The sequence below is a fragment of the Protopterus annectens genome, chromosome 13.part0, assembly GCF_019279795.1.
Source record: "Protopterus annectens isolate FY-2018-M chromosome 13.part0, PAN1.0, whole genome shotgun sequence".
In the NCBI taxonomy this organism is placed as follows: domain Eukaryota; kingdom Metazoa; phylum Chordata; order Ceratodontiformes; family Protopteridae; genus Protopterus; species Protopterus annectens.
This window is the reverse complement of record NC_056747.1, coordinates 419,591,114-419,604,767: the sequence shown is the minus strand read 5'-3', so window position 1 is coordinate 419,604,767 and position 13,654 is coordinate 419,591,114. Positions and strand designations below refer to the sequence as shown.

Sequence of the window (13,654 nt, the reverse complement as noted above, 5' to 3'; positions counted from 1 at the left end):
AGGGGTGGGAATCTGTGAGGAGTAGGCCAGAGACTGCTCTTCTGAGGAGGCCACTTCATCTGAGGAAACCTCTCCCCTAACTCTCTTTTGCGGAGATGTTGTGCATGGCAGTGTAGGGATTGACACCTGGGGGGGGGGCTTAAGGGCCATAAGGGCTTGAAAAACTGTTCCTAGTTGCAATGAGGTTCCTTTGGAGAGAACAAATGTTTTGTTTTTTTGCTTCTTTTGATGCAGGTCTGCCCTATGTAATGTCGGATGTTCAGATGTAGGCCTACATTCAGTGATATCCCGAGTGGGTTTCCTCCCGCACCAAGATACGAGGTATCCCTGTAGGGCCTTCGGTTATTATGAGCCTCGGTTCCCCCTGTACATCCTGGTTAGATGCCTGCTCACACTAAGGAAATGCCGGTGGTCATATCAACATTGGGCTAGGCCTACAATCTGGGACCAGAAACAAGATGCATCTCTGGGCTCTCATCCGCCTTGGGAGAGACATCCATATGAAAATGTGCAGCAACAGCTTCAGGCCTAGGCTTTTTGGCCTTCAGCTTAGTGAGAGTCTACCTCGAGCCCAGAGTATCTCTCCATCGCACTTTTCACTAACAGCAGCACTGGTTTTACAGGTAAATGGCTAAGGAGGAAAGTCTACTTCTAAGGGTCTTGGGTGCAAAGGGATGGAAAATGGGACGGTTTGTGATCGTGGGTAGGTCCTAGGCAAAGCAGACACTGAAGATAGCTCTATGTGAAACTTGTCTTCCACACTGACATTTGCCTTTTTTGGATGACATGAACCCTACCACTAAACAGTAGTAAAAGAAAAGATTTCTCCAACAGGGCACTTATCTGAGAATTTGCAGAAAACAGCAAAATGGCTCAGCAAACAGACTGATGTTCAAGGTGGTGTACAGACTACTGGCAGAGAACTTCTAGGGTAAATGGCGCATATGTCACTTTTATGGCTGACGTATGACAGCAGCCTGTGTGTGATGTTCCACGCACACTACAGTAAAGACTTCTGTATACTGGCCAGCATCAAGTTGCCTGCAGCGGAGATCTCCTTCATGTTAAGAATATTGCAACAGGTGAATAGGACATCTTTTGGATATTACCCTTAGCACCCATGAACTTGACATCTTTTGCTAGGCTTGAAGGTGTAAGGAAAGATGCCCCTGACTGCCCCCTGAGCGCAGCTGTCAGGCAACCATTCAAGGGAAATCAAAGGTGCTCTGAAAAGGGACATCAAAAACCTTCATTTTGCAGTCTTCTACCCTCTTTGGCACCATCCATCAAAACTGCCTCCCCCTCTGCCACAAGAAAGTCTTTCATCTTGTTTCACCTTGGGAGTCATGGAAAAAACTTGGATTTGCAGAGCCACACCTTATTCTTTTATCTCTAGTTTCTACAGAATGTTCTTAGAGGTGTAGACGTACTCCCAACTACAGGGAGAGTCTTGCCATCCTGCTGACTCCTGGAAAGTGCAGACTTGACTTGAGGTCCAAGTAAGGTGGAGAGAACTTAAAGCCTTCCATGAAATCGCAGTTGCATGCCAGTGCCTCCTGCTCTTGCTGTGCCATCAGCTGCAATAAACAGCAGATGCATGGCGACATCAGAAGATAATTACAGGGTGGAAAGCTGGAGTCCACTGTTTTTTGAACATCTGCCAGCAATACCCTGGGAACTTGGACATCTGCTTTGTCAAGTCTCTCTGGAATCTTGCAACATGAGCAAGATGGTTCAGCAACCAAAGGGCAAATGTCGCTGACGTGCAAGTCCACTTTCCATATCTATCTACTGTCCCAGACACTATTGGGGGGGGTAAACAAACAGCTTTCTTCTGACAGCTGCTTTAGTGGCTGCTGCCACCAACACCACAGCATCTACAGGTTGACCCTTACTCCATTGCTTCCTATTCGTTGGGGCAGACAATACAAAACCAGCTTTTTTATGGGTTCCACCACATCGGGCTCCTTCCACACCTGTTGCGCTATTAGTTCTTTAAGAGGATCAACGGCTGTTATCATCCAGGACGAAGCTGGTCTTGAACCAAAGGCCTCCAAGAATACAGATTCATCCAGAGAAGTGTCTTGGGATGTTCATTCAGTTTCATTAATTCGACGTGGTCTCCAAATGACATCTAGAGAGGTAGCCCTCTCCTTCCTCTAAGTCAATATCTTCCCTGAAGGACTCTAGTGGCAACTCCAAATGTTTCTGCTTACACATCCATTTTCTGGGATCATCTGGGGGTTCAGCAGGAGGGTTAGAATCAAAGAACTGAAAGTAGATTTCTTCAGAAGCCCTTGGTGCAGACTGTTCCTGAACAACTGGATGAAGAGAAAAAGATTGCAGGTGGGGTCTGGGTGGGACTGAAACAGTAGTAGTTGCCTTGGTCTTTGGAAGAAAATAAAACCGTTGCGAATGCTTCAAAAGCAGACGCTTTTACTGGCACCAATGATTCCCACTGCTCCAAAGAGGAAAGAAATCCTGGTGGCAACAAGCCTCTGTTCCAAAGCAGATTTGTTTCAAGCCATCTACACAGTCTTGGCCACAAGGGGAAGAGAGAGCTCCAGGAATCGGTGTTTAATAACTCCCCAAAAGCTTAGCTCAGAAGCTCATCTTGATTTGATGGAATCAGAATAGAGATAGATTTTGGATACAGTCGGGGTTGAAGATGCCAGAAGCTCCAGCACCACAAAGGAACTACGGTATCAGTAGATTCTTATGAACCCAAAGCCAAAAAATGGATCAGTGCAGATTCTTGCACTGGGGGGAGTTCAGGGCCAACAGTCTGGCACCTTCCCAGGGTACAGTGCAGAGATATCCATAAACTGTATCTGCACCCTCAGAAATTTCCTCACTCTGTTCATGTCCATTCTCTGTAAGGCTTCTAGATGATGCTAATAAACTCTATAAGGTGCAAAATGAGAGACCAGGATAATGTCCACTACCGAATTTATTGCCCAAAATATAAAAACACAAATATAAAAACACAATCCACGCCAACGTAAAAAAACATTAACGCCTTAAATATTCACAACAGCGTTTTCGTCTTATTGCATAGACTTCCTCAGATAATATACATTGCAAATGAAAGAACCATATTTAAAGCAAACCAATTAGGTAAATGAGTGCTTGTTATGCTTAATTAAATGAAATTTTAAAGAACCACTTACTTAAAATACTGGTAAAGGGACATCTTCTAATAATACATCTTAGACCAGTTCAACAAAAATGATGAAAATATTCTTCCATGTTAAAATTCCATGTGTGAATGTTATAAAAACTTTGTTGCTTGAAATTAAAACTTTAAAAACTTCACATTTTTAATTGCTTGTACATATAAAAGTACAGTTTTGTACCTACCATAAATGTAGATGTCCGATAGGTATGCATCTGCAGTCATCACATATGGGTTGTCCTGCCTCAGGCAGCCCTTCGGTCGGCCGGATTCCAAAGTCTGGGTCTGGCGTCGGCTGACGTCGCCCCGTCAGAGCGAACAATACTGATCCACCTGTTTTTTCTCATCCTCTCCTAAGACAGTTTCTAAGAGGAATTAAAAACCTCAATCCTCCAAGGAAACCTCCAGTGCCTACTTGGGACCTTAACTTCGTGTTGGAAAAACTAACTCTGCCTCCCTTTGAACCAGCAGCATATGCAGAACTACAGTTCCTGTCTTGGAAGACCGCCTTCCTTCTGGCCATAACCTCAGCAAGTAGAGTATCTGAGAACCAATCCTTCATTTATGCCAAAGGTGGTATCCAGGGTCTCATTAAACCAAGCTATTCACCTGCCTACCTTCTTTCCAAATCCACAAAAAGGGGAGAAACTTCTGAACACTCTGGACATACACAGACAGTTGTGCTACTACTTGGACAGAACGAAAAGCTACAGAAAAACTGACCAGCTGTTGGTAGCATATGCTGCTGGTGCACAAGGAAAAGAAATTTCCAAACAGACAATTTCAAAATGGATAGGGAATTGCATTTGTTTCTGTTATTCCTTCCATGGAAAAACTGTGCCAGCTAACATTAGACCTCATTCCACCAGAGCCACAGCCACCTCCACAGCCTTCTTAAGAGGGGTGGCTACCAAGGACATTTTAGAAGCTGCTACATGGAGCTCCGTGCATACATTTTCCAAGCATTACAATTTACCTTTATATTCCAGATCCAGAGCAGGCTTTGCTACGGCAGTCCTGCAGGGCATTTTAGCTACACCATCCTTTACATAGATCCTCCACCCCCAGATTGGCTATGGTATTCTACCCATATGTGATGACTGCAGATGCATCCTTGAAGGACATAGTACAGTTTTGTACCTACCATAAATGTAGATGTCCGATAGGTATGCATCTGCAGTCAGGTTTACCCTCCCTCCTTCCCCTCTTTGGTATTTATTGGGTACTTTTCCCTCTCATAGCTAGCTGGGGTTATCTATTATGGTGTATTTGTTGTATATATATATATATATTTCTGTGCATGTTTGGAATTTATTGCATTTATCCAAATTTAGCCTTCCTTTGAGGGCACCTGGCATCTGGGGCAAGAAACACTGAGGAAGATGGTGTCGGCTGACGCTTTTATACCCCAGGCGCTCTGACGTCGGGGAAGGGGCGACGTCAGCCGACGCCGGACCCAGACTTTGGAATCCGGCCGACCGAAGGGCTGCCTGAGGCAGGACAACCCATATGTGATTACTGCAGATGCATCCTTGAAGGACATTGTATTATATGTTTATTTTAAATCTAGTTGAGTGACAAACCTTATAAACTGGTGCCATCTAGTGGCCACTTTTCAACTTACTATTTCAAACTTTAAAGCTTAGCTGCTCTTAATTTTAATAGAGGTTTAATGGTAATAAATTCATTTAAACCTGGGGGCTGGTCTAGATGATGCCACCAAAGGAAGTAGATATTTTCTCCTCAAGTATGGGTGAATGAAGTCTCACTTTCACTGGCGAAAAATGTGTCCACTGAGAAGGAGTTCAGGGGCCAAGAGGTAGACTGTTGATGGAATTTTCAGAAAGGGACAGACATGTTGGTTCTGGGGATCTCTGAAAAATTCTAAGCGGATTTGCTCCTTTCCTTTCTCCTTAGTTTTGGATTTAGCCTTATCCTTCTCTTTGCTGGTAGAGGAAGAAGCAGCTCCTATCTGAGCTGAAAGGAGCCTCTTAAGAATTAATTTGTCCCTTCATGTCTGAAGGGACCTGGCACTGGAAAGTTGCACAAGAATGGCAGTCTAGGTGAGTGGCACCAAGACAGAAAGTGCGGCTCTTGAGGCAACTTGTGCTCACACTGAAAAATTTTTTAAACCTAACTTCTGACATCCTAAAAGATGAAAGAAACTAACACACAGGAAAAATGTACACTAAAGCCTAAGCTATGTATATTAATTAGGCTAGACTAGTATTTTTATAAAGCCAAAACTACCAGAAAAAGCTATAACTGTAAAGGATGAAACTACTTACTATTAATATTATATATACTTTAAATTATTACTATAACGCTAGAATACAAGGAAAAATATTTAGGAAGAGTTAAAGGAAAAATTCTCATAGCAGAAAAGTACAGTTAACTAGAAAAACTGTCTGTAATAGCAGAGAGCTCTCTGCACATCTGAACAGTTCAACCAGCAAACAAGACCAGAGTATCTGAAGATCAACCTATGTAATCTTGAGTAGGGGAGGATTCAGAGCCCTAGAACCAAAAAGTTTGAGACCGGCGCAAAAGCCAGATCTGATAACCTACAGATCAGAATGCAGTAAAATAAACAATGGAGCTTTCATATACCAAAGAGGCGGTAATATCTTGAAGAAAAGGGAATATTTTTCTAACTGTCAATCTCAGAGTTGGATATACAAGCCCTTTTTTGGCCAGATTCCATATTGTGACTCTGTAAAGTAGGTTGTGACATTTCAAAAGGTTACCAGCAAAATCTTTAAAAAAAAATCACTATGAAGTGTGCTATGTTGACCAACACCATACTTCTAAGAGAATACAGCACACTCTACAAGTAAATCAGGGGCTGCATATGAACACACTTTCATGCACTGTAAAGCACACAGAAGAGGCATTCCAACTTCACTAACCCTCAGTACTACATGCACACTACTTAGCTCCCTACATCACTATGCATGCACTACTTTCCGTCCTACAAAATTTCTTAAAACAGTTGCACAGTACTGCTACTCATGCATCAGCACAATGCCAGTTGACAGCTGCAACCATCATTTTATACAAAAGGAAGAAATTCCATAACTACTACTTCAAGATCTCCACTCCTTATTAAGACAGATAAGACAGACATGGATAAAGAGTCGGTCCTACAAGCTTCATGCAATCTATAATCAAGCAAAAACAAGTACATAAATGAATGTTACCACAAATTCTGTCCCAACTTTGGTACAGTGGTTTCTACACAGGTGTCTGTCTGGGCTGCAGCAGACTGGGGTCCATTTTCATTCACACTGTCATTTTGTGATTCAGTTTCCATCTTAACTGAAAAAAAAAATGCACAATAAGTAACTATCAAACCAACTCTACGTCAAGTAATGTACATGTAAGCCAGAAATAAGACAAATGTTACATTTTCTACTACAGTCTTCCAGAATTCCTCAATGGACTTGCATAAAAAAAAAAAAAACTAGAAAATATAACCCACCCAGACATGCATGCAAGCATGTATATGTTTATATACACAGAGGTATGTAAATATACATATGATCTCACCAACACAATCAAGACTGAAAAAGGTCCACTTGAAAAATATTTACCAAAAAAGATTGGAAACAAACCATCGCCCATAAACAGTGCATACTCAGACAATCTCGAAGCAAGCGAGCAATTAAAAAAAAAAGTTAGGTACTCACTATAACATTCCATCTGTGTTGTCCATTTTCATTCTTCCTCAATTGATGGGTTCGGATCAGATCCCTCAGATCCGACTCGGCCATTACAATAGCTTGTAGTAACCAAAAAACTCTCAACCTGAGTGGCGCAGAGCTTGTTATCCCACTCCACAAGGGGGCTCCACCGGAAACTACCGTCCCATCAGTCTGACAAGCCTTATCTGCAAGGCCATGGAGCGTTTTATCATGGAACTTATAAACAAAGACATTGGCAACATTCAAACGCTGGACCCCACCCAGTTTGGGTTCGTGAAGGGCCGATCTTGTCTCCTGAACCTGATTGACTTCTTCGAATTAGTCTCCAGAGCAATGGACAAGGGTAAGGTGGTTCACACAGCCTATCTAGACCTTGCCAAGGCCTTTGACACCATCCCCCACTATGGAATCAGACAAACTTACTAAGCTGGGCATTAATCCCTACGTCACCCAATGGGTTGCTAACTAGCTTACTGATAGAACCCACACTGTAAAAGTAGCAGACTCCAAATCCAGCTCCAGACAAGTGAAAGTGGAGTACCTCAGGGTTCAGTCCTGGGACCGCTCTTGTTTGGCATTTACTTCTCTGAAGTGCAGGCCAACACTAAGGGACTCTGGCTAACAAAGTTCACAGATTACTGCAAACTGGGAGCCATTATTGAATGCCAAAATGATGTGGATACTCTACAAAAGGGCCTTACAGAAACAGTTGCTTGGTGCCAGAGCCATGGGCTCAAGCTCAATGCCAAGAAATGTATAGTTATCCCCTTTGGTGAAAAAAACATGTGCCCATGAATTACCATATAGGTGGCAGCACACTAAAGACCGAAAGTGTGATGAGACTTAGGGACACAGGTGGACAGTGGTCTCACTTTCGATAACCACACTGCCACAACTATCAGGAAATCCTATGCGGCACACCTAATCACTAAAGGCTTTTCATCCAGAAAAAAGGAGGTCATTGTCCCACTGTACTCATCCCTCATTAGACCCCATTATAGAATACAATGCCCCATTTGGTACGCACCTCTCAAGACATCTTCAACTGGAAAGGCTGCAGAAATACCTCACTAAAAGAATCACAGGCCTAAAGCAGATGCCCTACACTGACTGCTTTAAAAAACTCCAGCTATACTCTGTCGCATATTGTCTACTCAGATGCAATCTCTGCTTAACATACAAGGCCATGTCAAACCAACAGCTGTTGGACATGCTACACAAAGAAATCCCAATCCCTCAGAGCCACATGCTCCAGGGATCTAAACCTTGTCATCACAACAAACAAAATATGCTGGAGGGACAGGTTCCTGACCCAGAGACTCCCCAGACTGGAATAGATTGCCCATACATGTCAAGCAGAGTGCCTCTTTGGCCCTCTTCAAAAGGAACCTTGACGATTAGATGCGAGAAAGGAAATCCACCCCAGGGATCACGTCAGTCGCCCTGCTAGACAGGGGTCCAAGGAAGTAAATAGTGTGGGAAGAAATAGCCAGGGAATTGTTATGGCTAGGCTTGTATAGGCCCTAGGGCTGACAGCCTAGTACCAACCTATGAACCTTCTCCTAACCCATAATGCACCCTTCCTAAGCACCTCAGATCTTGTCTGATAATAAAAGTAAAAGAAAATATCAGAAGGATCCAGAGAGAATATACCTGGAGATCAGTACAATAGTGCCCGCCTAAGAATACTTGCTCTTCTAGGAGTTCAACAGTAGAGGGCTGGTGGGTGGGGAGTCGAGGAAGAATGAAAATGGACAACACAGATGGAATGTTATGGTGAGTACATAACCTTATCCGATGTCAATTTCCATTCCATCCGCAACCAATGGGACAGTGTCCCCAGCTACCTTAGATCCTGGGTGGACTCAAGGATGTTCCTCGGCACCACTGAACCAAATGATGCTCTACCCCTGGAGACCAGATCCAATTTGTAGCGAGTAACAAAGGTATAGGGGGGTGTAGCCCAACATGCTGCTGCACAAGTGTCATCAATAGAGGCTCAAGACTGGAAAACAGATGAAGTTGCCATTGCTCCAGTAGAATGAGCTTGTAAATATTTTGGTAAGGCCATGCCCACATGACCATAAATGAAAGAAATGCAACTGGGTGAGCCACCTGGACAAGGTTACTTTGGTGACTGATTTACCCAATTCAACATCGAAAAAAAAATAATTGGTCAGATTTCCGGATATCTTTAGTTCTATGGAAGCAAAACACAATTATCTGTGAACATCTAATATATGTAACAAGTATTCACATTTTTTCTCTAATTTTGGAAAAAATACAGGTTAACTGATGGACTGACTGATATTTTTATCTGATACCACTTTTGGTAAGAAGAATGGACTATTATGGAGAGATGTGTTGTCTACTGAAAAAATCCAATATGGTAGTTTAGTAGACAAAGTTGTAACCTTTTGAACTCTTCCTGCAAAAATTATAGCTACCAAGAATACTGTCTTCCAAGAAAAGAATTCTAGACTGCACTTGGCTACTGGTTCAAAAGGGGGGGGGGTATAATCGTCTGCAGAACCAAATTTAGGCCCCAAGAGGTAGTAGGGTATTTATAAGGGGCTTTAAAATTGGAGAAGCTAGGCAGTCAGCCTAAGACTGGGTATATCTGGGTGAATCATGCCTGTTGGGTGAGACAGGTAGTCTAGAGTTGGATCCAGAATCCATGGTTGGTGAAGATAATTGAGGCTAAAGGAAAGGGAATCAAATCAGTCGAGGTTAACATGGTGCAATGAGGATTACGTTGCTCGCCATCCTGGCCATTTTCTGCAGAAATTTTTGCGATTAATGGAGTAGAAAAAGGCAAAAAGGAGACCGGAGGGCCAACTGTGAAGAGCACTCCCCTCAGTGATTCCCCAATTGGCGGGGGGCGAAGTAGTTGCTGCACTTGTTTATTAGAGAGGTGAAAAGATCACAGCAAGGCTGACGTCATTGACGGAACAGCCTCTCAGTCCCATTCTGATTGAGGGACCCTTTGTGAGGTAGAAAGAATGCGCCTGCTCAATTTGTCTGCTATCACACTGGACTTCCCCAGAATATGTGTTGCTATGAGAAAGCAGTTGGATGAGATCACCCATTGTCACACTAAGCTTCGACACAAGGGGTAGGATCAGGTTCCTCCTCCTTTGCTGATATACTAGACTGACATGCCTGATTGAACTGCAATTGTTCCAGAGAAGAGCATCTTGGAAAGTGTGCAATGCTCATCTCTAGGATGTTGATATGCATGCTTGCATCTGTGAGGGACCAAGTGCATTGGACTGTTTTGCCGAGAAACTGCCCCCCCAACCCAGCTGAAAAGTGTCTGTGGTCATTGTGGCCTTGGGCTGAGGGAGAACAAACAGGCACATTTGTAATATCTGATCTTGTTGAATCCACCATTTGAGATCATTTTTGCAAATATTGGTGATCTTCGAGTCAACAGTGGTTGCTGAAGGATAGATCATTATGTCGTTAATCATTGCAGAATTCTCATATGTAATCTGGCCAGCAGGGGAGTTCCAAGATGGCTGCACACTGAGTAACAGCTTGTTTTCAGCTCTCCAAGTGTGAAAAACTCACCAGAGAAGGCCAGTAGATGTGTTTATGGGTGAATTTCAGTAAGTGGCTAATAAGTACACTGCCTGGATGCCAGTAATAAAGAAACACAGAAGACCTGCAAAAAAATCAACTACAAAAAGTGAGGAACAAACACTAACTAGAGAGTTCTGCAGCTGTTCAACAAAATGTAATGCAACCTTCAAACACGACTTCGAATAACCTACAGGACGACATAAGGCAACTGCATACAGATTGGTTAAAATAAACAAAACACTGAGTACATTAACAAAAACAAAAAGCTGGAACAAATGGAAGAAGCTTTTAACAGATATTCAGATGCGATGATAAAGCTGCAAAAATCAGAGGTAAAAATGAAGAAAAGGATGGCTGAATACGAGAATGCTCAGGAAGAGATGCTTCAAAAAAATAAAAGAATTAGAGGACAGAGCAAGTAGGGAAAATTTGAGATTTTCAGCTATACCAGAGAAGCTGGAAGAAAACAGACCATTAAATTGAAAGCAGAAATGAGCAACTGGACTGGTATTCCAGAGCAGGACTTACTAGTTGAACAGGCACATCGTGTGTATGCTCCAAATCTAGCTATAAGAAAGCAACCCAGACCTTTACTAGTAATGATGCAATCCTACCAACAAGAACAAACTGATTGCCAAAATTGAGGGAGAACAAAATACTAAAAGTAGGTGACAGTGTTTGTGGAGAATGATTACTCGTACACCAGGCAAGAAAGATGTAAATTCATCCCTTTATTAAAGGGAACGCAAGCGTGAAAATCAAACCGCTGCATCCAGCCATCTTTCAAGGTATTCTTTCCTGGAGGAGCGAAGTCATTTTTTGATGAAGTGCATACAAAAGAGGAAATAAAAAAGATTCGGCTTCTCGCTCCTCTGGTAATAAAGACCACAGAGGCTGCACCTGTGAAACGTTTTCCAGTATTTCAACGGAAAATGCTGGAGAGAAAGAAGGGAACACATGAGTTGACTTGAAGAATTGAGAGTACGTTGGAAATGAAGCAGACAAAGGATTTGGGTGACAGAGAACAGTAGTATTATCAAAAACAATGTGGGATTACAAAGCAATTATATTTGTGAAGTTAGACAGCACAAGAAAATCTGCAAACACTGGACTTCAAAATTTATTTGAGTGGGGGACTCAAGTATATGCCCTACTTCATGTCATTAATGTTCAGAAAACTGTTTTGGGGAGGGGAAGGGGGGGGGACGCCAAGTAAAGAAAACACTTTTTAATAGTAATGTATCTGTGTTGCATGGTTTTCTTTGCATGCTATTTTTGGGTGCGATGGGGATTGCAAACGGGTGTTTTTTTATTTTTCTCTAGGCAATGTAATGATTAAAAAAAGGAAAAAGGGGGCCTGGTTAAGGGGGCATGACAGAGTTCAAATTAATGTGCTTTTCTCATCCTTGCATAGGGAAACGACTGATCAAGGACCTTTATTTTAAAACAGAGCAATTAAATGAAAAAAAAATATTGATAATACTTTTTTTTTATAGCACTTGTAAACATGTACACCAAGTAGCATTTTTCTGCAGCTGCTCTTCATGCCTCCATGGAGACAATCTGATAAAGAAAACCTAGAGACAAGTCTGATGGAAGTGGATTAGTTGAGGGAAAAGAAAAAAAACAGAGAAAATGACTAGGACATAATCATCTTCTGTTTCGGCTGTTCCTGTTAGGGGTCGCCACAGTGGATCACCTGTTTCCATTTCTTCCTGACCTCTGCATATTGCTGTGTCACACCAACCACCTGCATGTCCTCTCTCACCACATCTATAAACCTTAGCTGAGGCCTTCCTCATTTCCTCTTACCTGGCAGCTCCATCCTTCGCATCCTTTTCCCAATATACCCAGAATCCCTCCTCGGCACATCCAAACCAATGCAATCTCGCCTCTCTGTCTCCAAACCATCCAACCTGATCTGACCCTCTAATATACTGATTCCAAATCCTGTCCATCCTTGTCACACCCAGTGCAAATCTTAACATCTTTAATTCTGCCACTTTCAGCTCTGACTCCTGCCTTTTTGTCAATGCCACCATCTCCAACCCGTATAACATAGCTGGTCTCACTACCCTCCTGCAGACCTTCCCTTTCACTCTTACTGGTACCAGTCTGTCGCAAATCACTGACACTTCTCCACCCATTCCACCCGCCTGTACTCTTCTTCACCTCTCTTCCATACTCACCATTACTCTGAACTGTTGATTCCAAGTACTTAAACAAATCAACCTTCGCCAACTCTACTCCCTGCATCCTCACACAATTACTCAATCCTCCCTCTCATTCACACACGCATTCCGTCTTAGTCCTGCTGCCCTCCTCTAGAGCATATCCCCACCTCTCCAGGGTCTCTTCAACCTGGTGTCTACTCTCACTATAGATCACAACGTCATCTGCAAACATCATAGTCCATGGGGCCTCCTGTCTGATCTCGTCTGTCAACTTGTCCATCACCACTGCAAAGAAAGGGCTCAGAGCTGATCCTTGACATAATCCCACCTCCACCTTAAACGCATCTGTCACTCCCACTGCAGACTTCACCACTGTCACACTACCCTTGTACACATCTTGTACCACTCTTACATACTTCTCTGCCACTCCTGACTTCCTCATACAATACCATAACTTCTCTCTAGACACCCTATCATATGCTTTCTCCAAGTACACAGAGAGAATGCAACTCCTTCTGACCTTCTTTATATTTCTCCAACACTCTCAAAGCAAACATCGCATCTGTAGTGCTCCTTCCCGGCTGCTGATCACGAATCATCACCTCCCTTCTTAACCTAGCTTCTACCACTCTTTCCCATAACTTCAAGCTGTGTCTGATCAGTTTTATCCCTCTGTAGTTACTACAGCTCTGCACACATCACCCTTATTTTTAAAAATAGGTACCAAAACACTTTCTCCACTCCTCAGGCATCCTCTGACTTTCCAAGACTTCATTAAACAATCTGGTTAAATACTCCACTGCCACTTCTAAGCACCTCCATGCTTCTACTGGTATGTCATCTGGACCAACAGCCTTTCCATTCTTCATCATCTTCATAGCTGTCTACTTCCTCCTTGCTAATCTGTTTCACTTCAAAGAATAAATGTTCCAAGCCCGCTAGCTATAACCATAAAGGGTATCCTCCGTAAAGTCTCGAAAGTGACAACACTTCACCACCTCTTGAAAAATCTTCAA

The 13,654-nt window shown here is 42.9% G+C and overlaps 1 protein-coding gene across 1 annotated transcript in view; it reads right to left on the bottom strand.

Moving 5' to 3' along the window:
* Positions 1-13,654, bottom strand: part of BAZ1B (bromodomain adjacent to zinc finger domain 1B) — a 2,173,382-nt gene that overhangs the window by 1,340,932 nt on the left and 818,796 nt on the right. Inside the window, exon 10 of the mRNA XM_044054836.1 lies at positions 6,376-6,493. Coding sequence (XP_043910771.1) covers positions 6,376-6,493 — 118 coding nt within the window. The remainder of the gene's footprint in view (positions 1-6,375; positions 6,494-13,654) is intronic.